Here is a 17,244-nt window from a genome sequence, read left to right as displayed (position 1 = left end):
GCTGTTGGCTAGAGTGCACCTGCCAAGACCAAAGTAGGCACATTTGCTATTGAATGCAACAGTGTTTGTGAAAAAAACTATCGGTATAGTTGAAAATGGGATGGAAACACATTGAACTTCAGATTTTTATGTGGTAGATGAAAATTTAAGCGAAAAAATGAAAGTGTGCACTACCTCATCATGCAGTGATTTTTATCTACAAGTCAGTTTGGTGGAAACACCACTGGTAGGAAAATGCGCATATTTCCTTTATACGTTTTTAAAAAATATATAAAATCTGTCACCAATGGATGGAAACCTAGCTAGTGACTGACAAAACAACAGAAAAACTGCTGATGCATAACCAAATTTCGAATTTACACCTTGTGCATTCTATTATTCTAACTCAACAGTAAGTTGAGACCACGACTGAGTTCCTAAACACTAAGCAACTGCTGATGTCACGTATGCCTGGAGCCGGCACTGCCAAATAGCCTACTAACTTTTTGCCAACCAACTTCAGCCAGTGGTCTTTCAATAGCTGTAGCTAGGCTGCTACGGGCCACAGCCCCACCTTGCACGACTCCTTCTCCGACTTCACAGATAACAAACATTCTGAGACAGACGGCTCGAGCTCCACAGTCTGAACATATAGTCTTCATGGACTAGAGGGGATGGCTGCGCGAGCGAGACTATTTTACCTACTCACAACTTTATTCCTGTTTTTGAACAATTACTCTGCATCACTGGCGACTGGCACCAAGAAAGGAAACTCGGAGAAATGCAACTATAAGGTAAAAAACATCAAACGTAACCTATCGTCGTGTCTTAGAAGTTAGGTAGCATGTTACAATAATATGGAACGAATAGAACAAAATGTAGCCAGGACTGGACACAATAGAACAAAATGTAGACCTGGAGTTACAACTCCGGTAACTATCGTTTGAACCACAACTGGAAATGGCTATTGACTGTATAAGGTGAAACTTGTTACAAGTGAGACGTGGTTTAACAGGGTTTCCCAAACCGGTCCTGGGCGCGTGTTTTGGTTTTTGCCCTAGTACTGCACAGCTGATTCCAATAACCAAAGCATCATCAAGTTTTGATTATTTGAATCAGCTGTGTAGTGCTAGGGCAAAAACCTAAACGTGCACCCGGGGGTGAAACACTGGTCTATCAGATCCCCAACAATGTGTTTGATCTGAGCACAGTCCCATTTCACTCGCCAATTGTCATTATAATGTTGTGAGAGTATACATGGGATCAGTAGAGGAAGCGGATAACAATTTAAAATGGAGGAGGAAAATGGCCCTATTGTATTATTTATCAAATGGAGCGAGTGTCACTTGCATTTTCAACATGAAATAACCAAATATTGATAAACTCCTTGATTTATTTGGTGAGGGTAAAACATATTTGATCAAAAAGATTATGTAAAATATAAATGATCTGTTGAATTTTTTTTCTTCTGCATTATAATGTAATAATCTTCGATGAGCCCAGACAATCTTCTTTACTTAAAAAACTATATAGTTTTTGTATGCTCGTTATAACTGCCCCCCCCCCCCATGCAGTTGTTTGTTGTCTTTTCCTCAGCAGTGTCGGCTTGTTTATTGTGTGATTGACTGACGTGCTATTGAGTGAGCGATTGCCCCGTAATGCATTGTCTGTGTTGGGGCAGGCAGGCCTTTGAAGTGATTTCCTATAGGAAGTCAGGGGACTGTTTGCTCTATTAAAATTCCTTGGCATTTCCTCTTTGCAACAACAGGCCACCTCCCCATCAACAGCCGCTTCAAACTGCTCTTAGGATGCGAGTCCTCAATCGACAGTTGCTAAAAGAAACACTTGATGTTTTAAATACACAAACCTACAGGTGTCAGGTCGTTTTTTTATTCAAAGTGACTGTAAAAGTCTACATATTTTATGCCAACATGAAATAATATCCCTCGACTTGTAGTCTCTTTTTGAGTAACCCAAACTTTTGGGCTTAAATTGTCATTATATTATGCTTTTCTTCCATTGATACAACAGAAACCTCCACCTAAACCTAAAAGCTTAAACTTTTTGCATAATATTGTCAACAAAGTGTTTGGACATAGGAGTGTGTATAGCCTACACACAAAATATGAGTTTTCTACACTGTTCCCTGTGAATATTGAATATGACGATCAGGCAGGATACTGTTATGTGGATGTTGAGGTTGGCGTAGTGTTTTAATTCAGTGGAGCTTGGCTCCCATTGAGAGGGCATCAGAAATCTGCTGGAGGTCCCATGGGACAGAGGTTGGCTCAGGATTAAAGTGCTTATCATCCGGAACTCCGCTCCTTCCTTACCTCCCTCCATCCATCCCTCACTCGCTGCGCCTCAACAGTATTCTGTCTCAGCCTCACCAAGGGGCTCGCTAAGAATGAAGACTACTAATTTATATTTAGGAGCTTTTCCAAAATGAGCCAAAATTTCCACCACTCCCCCATCCCATTTCTCTCTAGAGGAGATTGGCTTGGCTGTTTTTGTAATACACACTTCACTTCGTTCATATTCCATATATCTGGAATAGAAAGAGAGAGGAAAAAGAGAATAGGTTTCCTTATTGGACGGATATTACCAGCTGTGTAATCCTTTTAATCAAATGCCATTTCCCTACATCTGGTAAAGTTATGATTAATAGTGCGTGGAGTTGGAGCCACTGTGAAATCAGCCAAACTACTAAACATACTAGTTTGAAAGAGACAGTTGGAGAATGTAACTTCTTCTTAACTGATATATCTGGGAATTGCATCCTAGGTTTCAGAGGAACTCTGGAGGACTAATGCAATCAATTGAGTTTATAACAGGTCTCTCTGACAAATTCTGAGACCAGGGGTTTGTGCCAAATAGCACCCTAGTCCCTACATAGTGCACTACTTTTGACCAGATAAAGTAGTGCACTATAAAGGGAATAGGGTTCCATTTGGGACGTAGTCAGGTGAAATCACCCGTATTGGTTTCCCCTGGTGCTCACAACCACATAAAATTCCCTCCACCACCTGGGACAATGAACTAGTTGTTTGCCTTGCCTCTATGGACTGGTTAAAAACCCCAGCATATGACACATACTTGACAAAACCCAGCATAGAACACATACTTGACAAAACCCAGCATAGAACACATACTTGACAAAACCCAGCATAGAACACATACTTGACAAAACCCAGCATAGAACACATACTTGATAAAACCCAGCATAGAACACATACTTGACAAAACCCAGCATAGAACACATACTTTACAAAACCCAGCATAGAAGACATACTTTACAAAACCCAGCATAGAACACATACTTTACAAAACCCAGCATAGAAGACATATTTTACAAAACCCAGCATAGAACACATACTTGACAAAACCCAGCATAGAACACATACTTTACTAAACCCAGCATAGAACACATACTTTACAAAACCCAGCATAGAACACATACTTTACAAAACCCAGCATAGAACACATACTTTACTAAACCCAGCATAGAACACATACTTTACAAAACCCAGCATAGAACACATACTTTACTAAACCCAGCATAGAACACATACTTTACTAAACCCAGCATAGAACACATACTTTACGAAACCCAGCATAGAACACATACTTTACTAAACCCAGCATAGAACACATACTTTACAAAACCCAGCATAGAACACATACTTTACATGAAAGTTTCTCAGAACTAAATGAAGTAAGGGAAATAGGTTAGTCTATTTAGAAGAGAAAACGGCCTGTAAATGATAGACATGTTTAATTAATTGGAATAACAAAGAATAGTGTTCTGCTTGTGATTTGGTAGACTGATATTATTGGTTTCAATGGTCTGCTGTGCTTCTAATATGTGGATACTCATGCAATCAGAGGAAACAGTAACATTGATAGCAGCACCACTTATCACAATACAACTCTGTTTTAAACCTCAGACATACAGGTAGGATTGTCAAACGTTTCCCTTCCGACAGTACTTAGCACCTCTGAACAGTGTCGGCAGTCAATCTCTTTTGTGTTCACACAGCAAAGACCTTGGAAGTTGTCAGCCACACAGCCTTGTTAAAATACTCCAAACCAGAAGGTGGCAGTAGCGTTGTTTGGCAATGCATATCCTTATGATCTAGATTCCAAGCTATCTGCGCTAATGTTGCTATTTTGTAGAAAGCCCTTGTTCATACTAGCCAGATAGCTACAGCTAGATAACTACCTAGCAAGATGACGAAGAAACAATTTAATTCACTCTCTATAATCCCATACTGCCAGTGCCAGCCCATAGCCAAATGTTTAGCTAGCTCGCTAATGTTAGCATATTCGCTAGCTAGCACAACATAGCTAGCTAGCTAAGGACACTGCACTAACTTGGCAGCTAACACAGGCAGCTGTTTCATGGATACTAGCTAATCCATTGTGATTTAATTATAATGTCAATACTAGTGGTTAGCTAGCTTGGAGGAATTATTTAGGGTTGTGTGCATTGCGTCTGTGCACTTAGCTAGCTACCATCCCATAGCCTACATTGCATATGAAGTGTGACTGCCTCATCCATGGGTGTACAGAGAAAATGCCAAAAAAAATTGGGTTGGCTCCCCCACGTGGGGGTTCGTGCTCTCTGATTGGCTCAAAATCAAGTTGTTGAAGAAAACGAAAGGACAACGTTTTACAACGTTCCCTAGACATACACAAACAGTGGCCTGGCCAAGTCTTTTCTAGTGGTGGCCCTGGGATCCCCTACCAGCCCTGGCTTCACTGCACCATGTGGGACACCTTTCCCTACCAGCCCTGGCTTCACTGCACCACGTGGGACACCTTTCCCTACCAGCCCTGGCTTCACTGCACCATGTGGGACACCTTTCCCTACCAGCCCTGGCTTCACTGCACCATGTGGGACACCTTTCCCTACCAGCCCTGGCTTCACTGCACCACGTGGGACACCTTTCCCTACCAGCCCTGGCTTCACTGCACCATGTGGGACACCTTTCCCTACCAGCCCTGGCTTCACTGCACCATGTGGGACACCTTTCCCTACCAGCCCTGGCTTCACTGCACCATGTGGGACACCTTTCCCTACCAGCCCTGGCTTCACTGCACCATGTGGGACACCTTTCCCTACCAGCCCTGGCTTCACTGCACCATGTGGGACACCTTTCCTTTCATCCACTTTGTCTTTAGGGTTAGTCAAACTCAAAAGAAAGAAGCACCCTCTTGTTCTCTCTTTTCTTATAGGCTGTAACATCTGGCTGCAGATGAATGAAATCAGGGAGGGATGTGCACTTGTTTCGTAGCGTTGCCAGTCTGGGAAGAGAGGGAGGAAGAGGAGAGAGAGAGAGTGTGTGTTCATTCTGTGAGTTCGTCTGTGTGCGCATGTGCAGCGTTCACGCGCCTGCGTGTGTATGGGGGTAACAAGGTTTAGAGTTATCCTCTCCACCTCCTTGAGGGAGCATTGAAAACCACCCAACCAGCTCGTAACCTTGTAGGCAGTTTTGTCTCTGTTCTGTGGGAAAGTCCCTGGTTGGCTAGCTCTGAATCGGGACAGAGCCATCGCCCCGGAGCTTTTCTCAATGAGGCTGGGCCTTTCAGATGCACGGCTGCCTGCCTTTGATTGGCAGGGAGGGAGGGAGTCCTGCTGCTAGGGAAGAATGGCTGTTTGGCCCTGGTAAGCGGGTGGTATGTTAAAAGTGAATTAAAAGTCCAGTATGTCTGTTCACCTCCCCAGGGTACTGCACTGCAGTGTTGATCGGCTGGTCAGAGTCTAGCTGTTGTTGTGCCTGGTCTGGTCTTGGGAAGTTTGGTGCTTACGCAATACATTTATAAATTAATTCTTATTCATTAAATAAATGAATGACGTTATGGTCAGACTTAGAAATACTGTAAGTTGGCGTCCGTGTGGAATTGTTGATCTAATTATATTTTGGACACACGTGCCGTCGCACACACATACACACACACATACACACACACATACACACACACATACACACACACATACACACACACACACACACACACATGCAATTTCAATGACTGTGTCTGACTCTGACAGACTGAAGTCATTACCATCAATTAGCTGGTCTTTTCTCTTTACCTCATCAGTGATCTGATACCCGGGGCAGTTCCTACTTCCTGCCAAAGGCTCAGACCCCAGCGTGAGATTACACAGTAGTTTCCTGGAGCTCAGTTGGTAGAGCATTGCGCTTACAACGCCAGGGTTGTGGGTTCGTTTCCCTCGGGGGGCCAGTATGAAGATGTATGCACTCACTAACTGTAAGTAGCTCTGGATAAGAGCGTCTGCTAAATGACAAAAATATTTAAAAATTGTATCTTCAAAGGCTCCAGAGTCAGATAGCTTGAAGGTTACGGTACAAGGTACTCTCCTTCCTGTGTTTCAATGTGACCCGACTGACCAGTCATTTTATTACGGCTACTATGACACGAAGGCTCAGAGCCCAGATTGAGATTACACCGTGCCAAAGGAGCATAAGGTGGTCTGCTTTCCTGTGCTCATTGTCACTGTGTTCACTAAGCAGTTGGTGGCTCAATGGAGTTGGTGGCTCAATGCAGTAGGTGGCTTAATCCAGTAGGTGACTCAATGCAGTAGGTGGCTTAATGCAGTAGGTGGCTTAATGCAGTAGGTAGCTTAATGCAGTAGTTGGATTAATGCGGTAGGTGGCTTAATGCGGTAGGTGGCTTAATGCAGTAGGTAGCTCAATGCGGTAGGTGGCTTAATGCGGTAGGTGGCTTAATGCGGTAGGTGGCTTAATGCGGTAGGTGGCTTAATGCAGTAGGTGGCTTAATGCAGTAGGTGGCTTAATGCAGTAGGTGGCTTAATGCAGTAGGTGGCTCGACGGAGTTGGTGGCTTACTTTTAATTTTTTTCATTGAGTTAAACAAATAGGATTACATATCGTTAGTTCATTGTAAGTAGGAAAGAGTTAAGATGTGTGTATATGTATGCACATTAGTTACTATGTCACCCTGCCTTAGTCATTTGGCAGCAGTGCTAGGGTTTCCATGAAAAGAGGATCAGCCGATGTCTCAGTCATTATCCTGGACGCTGGTTCCTGGTCTGGATAGAGGTCCCGGGGTAGTACAGAGCATTCTTACAGCATGAAACACAACACTGCAAATCCCCACATGCACTGTCTCTCACCATACAGACATTTACTTGCTCTGTCTGTCTCTGTCTGTCTGTCTCTGTCTGTCTGAGCATGCGTCTGTGTGTGTAATGCGATCAGCTCTTTCTTAGGCTAAACCTGGCTGGCCAGGACTAGAACAGACTGGAAGCCTTCAGCTCCTCAAAATCACTTCAGTCCCTGGATCACTGGATCAGGATACTGTGGGTCACTCAGTTGTCCTGCCTTTAGAAAAATATGTTCTTCATTGTCTTAGGATCGGATATCTTTTAGCCCACCATAAAACTATGTCTTCCAAGAGTCTTCTATATAGTCCTGAAATTCCAAGACTTCACATATGATAAGGAAATGTGTTCTTCTTCTTCATCTCAAAAAGGAAATGAATGTCGTTTTATTGTTGTGTAAAGCTGCTCTTTCTTTATGGCTTCCTCCCTGTTTTCAGTTTAAAAGGACCGTCTGAATTTGACACAGCTTCAGACTCTTTTATGAAATGCAAGTTGGCCAAAGCAATGTAAGATTTGGAAATAAATTATCATTTTCATCAAATTCTTAGATGGAACATTGCATGTTTTATTAAGGAAATACCTGTAGTTTAGTGTTTTTATGCTGTTAAAGCCATTTTTAAAGCCATTTTTAAATCCATTGTTAAATCCATGGCATTCAATGGCTTTCTAACAGTGGATCAATGACAGCCAGGTAATTAATTGTCCAGAATTTATACCATAGCAATTAAACTATGCAGCAGCTGTATCCTTTTATAAGTGAATTCTTACTCGGTCAGTCAAATCTAAACCATTGTATGTCTATACAGCAGCTACAGTCATACATTTTCTTCTCTCTCTCAACCTCAATCAAATACAAATCAACATCTTAAATTGAGCAGAATACCATAGTAAGTGAGTTTCTGCCAGACATGAGCTTGTTCCCTCTCTGTTCCTTCTTACCACAGGCCACGGCCAACAGAATAGATATCCCCCTGGGAGGATGTGTTCATTTGTCTCAGCCTCTGGCCTCTGCCACTGTCAGTTGTATATTCTAGAGGGTCAGCCCTGCTCTGCCACTGTCTGTGTATCTACCAGGGGGGTCAGCCACCCTCTGTCCCTGTCTGTGTATCTACCAGGGGGGTCAGCCACCCTCTGTCCCTGTCTGTGTATCTACCAGGGGGGTCAGCCACCCTCTGTCCCTGTCTGTGTATCTACCAGGGGGGTCAGCCACCCTCTGTCCCTGTCTGTGTATCTACCAGGGGGGTCAGCCACCCTCTGTCCCTGTCTGTGTATCTACCAGGGGGGTCAGCCACCCTCTGTCCCTGTCTGTGTATCTACCAGGGGGGTCAGCCACCCTCTGTCCCTGTCTGTGTATCTACCAGGGGGGTCAGCCACCCTCTGCCCCTGTCTGTGTATCTACCAGGGGGGTCAGCCACCCTCTGCCCCTGTCTGTGTATCTACCAGGGGGGGTCAGCCACCCTCTGCCCCTGTCTGTGTATCTACCAGGGGGGTCAGCCACCCTCTGTCCCTGTCTGTGTATCTACCAGGGGGGTCAGCCACCCTCTTCCCCCGTCAGTTAGATGGACCAGGGGGTCAGCCCAGCCTTTCTGCCCCCCGTCTTTTAGATGGACCTGGGGGTCAGCCCCTCAGCCCCTGTCTGTTAGATGGACCAGGGGGTCCGGCAGCCATGCTCTGCCCCTGTCTACTGGTTAGGCCTGTCTGCTGTTTAGGACATTGGGTCAGCGGCCGTCAGCCACGTGTGGTGTACTGTGACTGTGAAGGTCAATTGTGCAGGAGCTCCCTAAATCCATTTAACATGGAGAGGAGAGAGGTGTGTGTGTGTGAGAGAGAGAGAGGGAGTGTGTGTGTGTGAGAGAGAGAGAGGGAGTGTGTGAGGTTTACGTGAGGGAGGAGAGGGGGAGAGGAGGGGAAGGTTTCAAAGCTGGAAAAGCCATCAGCTTTGCAAAGAAGCCTGACTAAAAGCTCCAGCTTTCATGGAAGGATAGGACTGTGTCTTGTAAAGGCATGAGTGTTAAACGCATGTGTTCACTTGGCATCCCTCCTCCTGAGGGTAGTTAGGGAATTATTCACTGCCGCAGGGATTTGTCTTTCACTGATACCAAGGAGGCCCACATGTTGTGGGTGTACAATGTGTCTGTCTTCCTTCAGTGTGTGTTCAGTGTGTGTTCTGCTCAGTGTGTGTTCTGTTCGGTGTGTGTTCTGTTCGGTGTGTGCTCGGTTCGGTGTGTGTTCTGTTCAATGTGTGTGCTTGTTCCTCCGCTTGTTTTCTCCTGTCTGTTTGTGTGAGAAACTTGGCCCATCCTCGGGTGAAAAACAGGCCCTCTGTTTACGAAAACGATCCAATGAGTTCTTGCTCAGTAATGTCATAGCATATGGTAGTATTTCAGAGTGAGGGGCAGGCAGGCCTGCGACATGGGCTGTGTCCCAAATGCCACCCTATTCCCGATATAGTGCACTACTTTTGACCAAGGCCTCTGGTTAAAAGTAGTGCACTACGTAGGGAATATGGTGCCATTTGGGATGCAGTCATTGTGATGGGAGTGAAACAGGAAAGTCATTAAGGAAAACAAAGCTAGGGAAGGAGGAATGTCAAGCCATACTTAGGCTGCGTTTCAAATGGCACCCTATTCCCTACATGGGCCCTGGTCAAAAGTAGTGCACTATATAGGGAATAGGGTGCCATTTGGGACTCAGCCAGACTGCCTGGCCTGCAGCATTTGATCAATGGCTGTGGAGCAGAGGCCCCTCATCAGACTAGAGCTCTCTGTGTCCCCCACATACCTCCCATCATACCCCTCTGGGGTTTCTCTGTGTACACGCCGGTCACAGACTGAGGCAAAGTCACAAGAAAGTCCATGATCAGACAGGTTTTACTCCTATATTCAAATAACTGAAATGAGAGTTGTGCAATGTTTACATAGTTTGGAGTGGAATACAGTTACTGCATGTTTATAGTTTATATAATTAAATACAGTATATTTGCCAAACATACAAGCCTCCTGTAATATTTCTGTTTTGCTTGTTTTTCTCTAATTACCGAAAACCATCAGGAGGAGACATAGCTAGATGCTCAGTTTTAGTGTGTGTGTGCGTGTGTGTGTGTGTGTGTGTGCGCGCCTATGTGTGTACATGACTTATGTGTGTGACAGAACTCCTCCACAAAGCGACCTTTATAGTCCCAAACATGCATTAAACATCAACACTTCCTCTTTTTTCCTCATCAGGCTGCCTCCGAGGCTTTTTGATCTCATGAAAGCACCTCTCTCCCTCATGTTTGAAATTACGTCCACATTTTCAGGATGTTTCTAATTGCCTCCCTTCACTTTAAAAGACTCACTCTGAGCTCTGGGAGAAGTATAATTGCACAAATTTGGGAAACTGATACCTGCATCATTGATTCCATGTGGGCACCTTAGGCTGGATGGGAATGACTGGGGAACGAAACAGCAACTAAACAACTACATGACCAATCTATTGGAATATTAATGCATTTTGTCTTCTATTACGAATATTAATGATAGGCTCCAATGGAAATAAGACATACTGTAATTTAAGGCAACTGTTCACTCATTCAACCTCCTCTTATTCCAAAACCAGAGAGGAGTTAGAGTCTGGATTTCATGTGATAAAGGCCTATTCATGTTCTTACATCAGGCTGTGTGGATGAAATTAACAAAAAGTTGAAAATTAGAATGTATCCTCTCAGCACATGAATGTGACGTTTAAGACCTCCATTAAATTGCCATTAATGCTGGTCTGTCAGTGAGGAGAATGTATGGGGGTTTGACAGCGGTCTACGGAGCGGTTTCTTAAACCAGACCTCTAGAGAGAAGCATACTGGGCCTCCAGTGAAGCATACTCCTGGAGCGCACACGTACGTATACATAAACACTCTCACTCACGTACACACGCATACACACGTATACACACACATACACATGCATACACACACATACACAGCCTTGATTTGGTGGGACCAGAGAGGGAGGGGAAAATAAAAAAAGAGAAGAGTGAGTGATGATGAATTAACATTAATAGACCTTGATAAAGGACACAACGGCAATTGTCCCAGAACAAAGGTTGGGAATGTGAAATGGGAGCCACATGTTGGGGTAATGAGAACCGCATGGTGGGTAGGTACTGGAGAGGAGAACAGGGTTCTGATTAGTACAGCCCTGCCCTGTTGGAGGAGAGGACCTCATTTCCTTCTGCCCACAGCCTGGGCTGGGGTTAGAGGAAGAACCATGATGGTAGGATAGGGGCAGGGCTGGGGTTAGAGGAAGAACCATGATGGTAGGATAGGGGCAGGGCTGGGGTTAGAGGAAGAACCATGATGGTAGGATAGGGGCAGGGCTGGGGTTAGAGGAAGAACCATGATGGTAGGATAGGGGCAGGGCTGGGGTTAGAGGAAGAACCATGATGGTAGGATAGGGGCAGGGCTGGGGTTAGAGGAAGAACCATGATGGTAGGATAGGGGCAGGGCTGGGGTTAGAGGAAGAACCATGATGGTAGGATAGGGGCAGGGCTGGGGTTAGAGGAAGAACCATGATGGTAGGATAGGGGCAGGGCTGGGGTTAGAGGAAGAACCACGATGGTAGGATAGGGGCAGGGCTGGGGTTAGAGGAAGAACCATGATGGTAGGATAGGGGCTGGCCTGGGGTTAGAGGAAGAACCACGATGGTAGGATAGGGGCAGGGCTGGGGTTAGAGGAAGAACCATGATGGTAGGATAGGGGCAGGGCTGGGGTTAGAGGAAGAACCATGATGGTAGGATAGGGGCTGGCCTGGGGTTAGAGGAAGAACCATGATGGTAGGATAGGGGCAGGGCTGAGGTTAGAGGAAGAACCATGATGGTAGGATAGGGGCAGGGCTGGGGTTAGAGGAAGAACCACGATGGTAGGATAGGGGCAGGGCTGGGGTTAGAGCAAGAACCATGATGGTAGGATAGGGGCAGGCCTGGCCCGGGGTTAGGGGAAGAACCATGATGGTAGGATAGGCCTGGGCGGGGGTTAGAGGAAGAACCATGATGGTAGGATAGGGGCAGGGCTGGCCCGGGGTTAGAGGAAGAACCATGACGGACAACAGACCACTAGGGTAGGGGTTGGGATGGGGCTGAAATATAGCCAAGGGAGGGTTAGGGGGAGCGCTGAAACCAGCATGGACATCTAAGGTAGGGGCTGGGTTAGGGGTAGTATGGGTGGAGGTAGTGGTGGAATCATCATACCATGAATCATCATACCAAGACAGCCTGGGTAAATATCTGTTTGAAAGACTCTCAGTACCATAAGTATCTACAATGTGTGAACTGTCCACTATTCAGCTGTCAAGCCACATAATCACGACTGCTCCGCTGGAACTCTGGTTAACCATCCCATAAGAAGGACCCTTCAGCCCCACCACCCCTCAGGCATAATCTTCTATGATTATTTATACTAAATAAACACAGTTTAACCTTCCATTATCTAATCAAACAATCCAAGTGTGAAAGTAATCAAATGTTGCATGATCTCGCTCTTTCTCTGTTGTTGTTTTGATGTTCCCAGTGATTTGTTGGACAAACAGAGAGAAGTGGTGTGGGTTTGTTTGTTTGTTTGTTTTTTCAGCCTTGGTCCCTTTGGGACAACAGCACCACGGTAACAGAACTGCGCTGAGACTCAGATTTTTCACCTAAAATGTATGCCAAAAACCCCCATTGATTTCAAAGTTTAACAAACCATACAACTCAGGGACTACTTTTAACAATTTTCACTGACATTTTTTACAAAAACACATTTACTGGAAGAACTGTGCAGATGCAAAGTTTGGTAACATAATTTTGGTCAAATCTCCCACTGTTTTTTATGTTTCCACATTTTCCCAAAACTGTTAAATATCTGCTCCGAATTACGATACCACGGTTTCTGCATAAAGAATGGGGTGTCCGCTATGACATAACACATTGAGTTTGAAAAAATCTACACTGAACAAAAATATAAACGCAACATGTAAAGTGTTGGTCCCATGTTTAATGAGCTGAAGTAAAAGATTCCAGAAATGTTCCATATCCACAAAAATCTTATTTCGCTCAAATTCTTTGCACAAATGAGCATTTCTCCTTTGCCAACACAATCCATCCACCTGATAGGTGTGGCATATCAAGAAGCTGATTAAACAGTATGATCATTACACAGGTGCACCTTGTGCTGGGGACAATAAAAGGCCACTCTAAAATGTGCAGTTTTGTCACACAACACAATGCCACAGATGAGGGAGCGTGCAATTGGCATGCTGACTGCAGGAATGTCCACCAGAGCTGTTGTCAGAGAACTGTTCATTTCTCTACCATAAGCCGCCTCCAACGTCGTTTTAGAGAATTTGCCAGTAAGTCCAACCGGCCTCACAACCGCAGACCACGTGTATGGCGTCGGTTTGCCGATGTCAACGTTGTGAACAGAGTAGTGGCGTTATGGTATGGGCAGGCATAAGCTACAGACAACAATTGCATTTTATCAATGGCAATTTGAATGCACAGAGATACCGTGACGAGATCCTGAGGCCCATTGTCGTGCCATTCATCCGCCGCCATCACCTCATGTTTCGGCATGATAATAAATGGCCCAATGCCGCAAGGATCTGTACACAATTTCTGGAAGCTGAAAATGTCCTAGTTCTTCCATGGCCTGCATACTCACCAGACATGTCACCCATTGTGCATGTTTGGGATGATCTGGATTGACGTGTACGACAGCATGTTCCAGTTCCCACCAACATCCAGCAACTTCACACAGCCATTGAAGAGGAGCGGGACAACACTCCACAATCAACAGCCTGATCAACTATATGTGAAGGAGATGTCGCGCTGCATGAGACAAATGGTGGTCACACCAGATACTGACTGGTTTTCTGATCCACGCCCCTACCTTTTATTTAAAGGTGTCTGTGACCAACAGATGCATATCTGTATTCCCAGTCATGTGAAATCCATAGATTAGAACCTAATTAATTTATATAAATTGACTGATTTCCTTATGTGAACTGTAACTTAGTAAAATCGTTGGAATTGTTGCATGTTGCATTTATTTTGGTCCAGTATATTTTGGTTATTGAACTACAGTAAGTGAAGTGGATTTACACCCGGTAACGGAATTGCAGTAACGGAATTTCATCATGTGTCCCTGATCTGTACTATACAGAAATTCATAATTATGGATATGAATGGCATTCTCTTCATGGTGATGTATCTTAAATAGGTACACAAAGGTATAGATATGCTTTGCATATTTGGGTATTATTCTACACACTGGCTATTACAGTGCCTTCAGAAAGTATTCACACCCCTTTACTTTTTCCATATTTTGTTGTGCTACAGCCTGAATTTAAAATGGATTGAATTGAGATGTTGTGTCACTGATCTGCACACAATACCCCATAATGTCAAAGTGGAATTTTGTTTGTAGAACATTTTCGAAATTAATACATTTATCAATAAATAATAAAGAAAACTGCACAACTGAATGCATTCAACCAAAATGTGTCTTCCACATTTAACCCCTCGGAATCAGAGAGGTGCCCTAATCGACGTCTCCAGGAGCAGTTGTTGTTGGTTAACTGCCTTGCTCAAGGGCAGAACGGCAGATTTTTCCACCTTGCTGGCTCAGAGATTTGAACCAGTGAACTTTTGGTTACTGGCCCGTCGCTCTTAACCGCTAGGCTGTCTGCTTCTGAAAACCTGACATGTCTTGAGTCAATAAGTATTCAACCCCTTTTGTTATGGCAAGACTAAATAAGTTCAGGAGTAAGAATGTGCTTAACAAGTCACTTAATAAGTTGCATGGACTCATTCTGTGTTCATTAATAGTGGTTAACATTTTTTATGACTACCCCATCTCTGTACTGTACACATACAATTATCTGTAAGGTCCCTCAATCGAGTAGTGAACAAGGCACTGAAGTAATATTGCAAAAAAATGTGGCATAGAAATTAACTTTTTGTCCTGAATACAAAGTGTTATATTTGTGGCAAACACAACACATCACTGAGTTCCACGCTTGATGGTGGCTGCATCATGGCTGCATAATTTTATGGGTATGCTTGTCATCGACAAGGACTAGGGAGTTTTTTAGGATAAAAATAAACGGAATACAGCTAAGCACAGGCGATTTCCTAGAGGAAAACCTGGCTCAGTCTTCTTTCCAACAGACACTGGGAGACTAATTCACCTTTCATCAGGACAATAACACAAAACACAAAGCAAAATATACACTGGAGTTGATAACCAAGACGACATTGAATTTTCCTGAGTGACCTAGTTACAGTTTTGACTTACATTTACAGTTTAGTAATTTAGCAGACGCTATTATCCAGAGCGACTTACAGTTTTAGTGAGTGCATACATTTTTCATACTAGACTTAAATTGGCTTGAACATTTATGGCAAGACTTGAAAATTGCTTTCTAGCAATGATCAACAACCAACTTGACAAAGCTTGAATAATTTTTTTAAGAGTAATGAGCAAATATTGTACAACCCAGGTGTGCAAAACTCTTACAGACTTACCCAGAAAGACTCACAGCTGTAATCGCTGCCAAATGTGTTTCTAAAATGTATTGTCATTTGGGTGGTGGACTATTCTTGATACACACGGGAAACTGCAGCGTTGCAGTTCTTGACACAAACCGGTGCGCCTGGCACCTACTACCATACCCCATTCAAAGGCACTTACATTTTTTTTGTCTTGCCCATTCACGCTCTGAATGGCACACAAACACAATCGATGTCTCAATTGTCTCAAGGCTTAAAAATCCTTCTTTAACCTGTCTCCTCCCCTTCATCTACACTGATTTTAAGTGGATTTAACAAGAGACATCAATAAGGGATCATAGCTTTCACCTGGACTCACCTGGTCAGTCTATGTAATGGAAAGAGCAGGTGTTCTTAATGTTTTGTATACTCAGTGTATATAAGCCTTAATAAATAAAATGTATTAAGGCTTATATACACTGAGTATACAAAACATTAAGAACACCTGCTCTTTCATTTGACTCTCAATTTGACATGCTCCTATGAAGTATACATGTTGGTGCTCATGGGTCCTTTTAGATGGAAATGACATCATCTCTCTCAGCAGACAGATCAGATGATAACACTGTAATATACCAGCATCAATACATAGCCAGGGTTACAGCCTCTGGCCCAGTTGGGCTGTCTTTACTTGTTTTTTACCCATAGTTCTTTTTAGAGTGACACAATTATAATTTGAAATCAGAATATAAATCTTTATTTTGTTTGTACCTACCAAATCTCTTTCGATATACACAACTGTCTAAGGCCATATATAGAGATATTGGTTTGACTGCATTCAAATGGATGTTTGATAAGCGGTGTAATTTATATTTCACAGATGCAATTTTTTTATTCATGCCATTTCTTTCTCTTTTGATATTTGTGTTGTCTGTTTTATTTCTGATAAACAGTCATATGGCTCCCATCTGGAATTGGTCCACAAACAAGGTCTGTCCCGTCCCTTTTCAAAGGTGGGGTGTTTCGTAGCTATAGGCGAAATGGAATTAATTGAACCTTACAAGACATACGTCCAAAATGTTAGTGGTTAATTAAGAACAAGTCTTTCTCTCCCGCCGGGCAGTACGTTTCCTCCCTCCCTTCCTCCTTCTTCTTCCTTCCCTCTTTCTCCTAACTACCCCCTCTCCTCCTACCACCCTCCGTCCTTCCCCTCCTTCCTCTCCTCTCCCTCCATCCATCCATCCAGCCGTCCCCTCCTCCCTCCTTCCTAGGGGTGAGCTGCAATTTAATTGTAATTAATCAGTATTTGGGAAGTCTCTCAACGAGGTCTGCATTCTATTTACCAAATGAGAGATGATAGTGTACATGTATTTTTTTCCCCGAAAAAGAAAAAGGCCAAAACTCAGATGTTCAGGAGAAGAGAGGGGTGGGGGTAAGGATTGGAGCAGAGGGGGTGTAGAGAAGGGGGGGCAGAGCAGAGGCGGGGGGATCAAACAAATAGTTGCCTTATTTTTTTTGCTGGTTTGTGTGGAGTTGTCTCCATATGTTGGGCGGTTAATAGTCTATTTAAAGAGAACTACTTGTAACTCTGCTGGATCTGCTCTGTTCCTCTTCAAC

General features: G+C 44.0%; 1 protein-coding gene across 1 annotated transcript in view; it reads left to right on the top strand.

The window, feature by feature from the left end:
- Positions 1-653: 653 nt before the first annotated feature.
- Positions 654-17,244, top strand: part of LOC311138679 (interleukin-17 receptor D-like) — a gene marked incomplete at its 5' end in the record, with an annotated part of 70,680 nt that continues 54,089 nt past the window's right edge. The window contains one exon of the mRNA XM_084173467.1: positions 654-773. Within this exon, the coding sequence (XP_084029593.1) occupies positions 654-773 (120 nt within the window). The remainder of the gene's footprint in view (positions 774-17,244) is intronic.

The sequence above is a fragment of the Coregonus lavaretus genome, assembly GCF_964263955.1.
Source record: "Coregonus lavaretus genome assembly, chromosome: 12".
Lineage (NCBI taxonomy): Eukaryota > Metazoa > Chordata > Actinopteri > Salmoniformes > Salmonidae > Coregonus > Coregonus lavaretus.
Note: the sequence above shows the minus strand (reverse complement) of the source record. Positions and strands in the feature narration are given on the sequence as shown.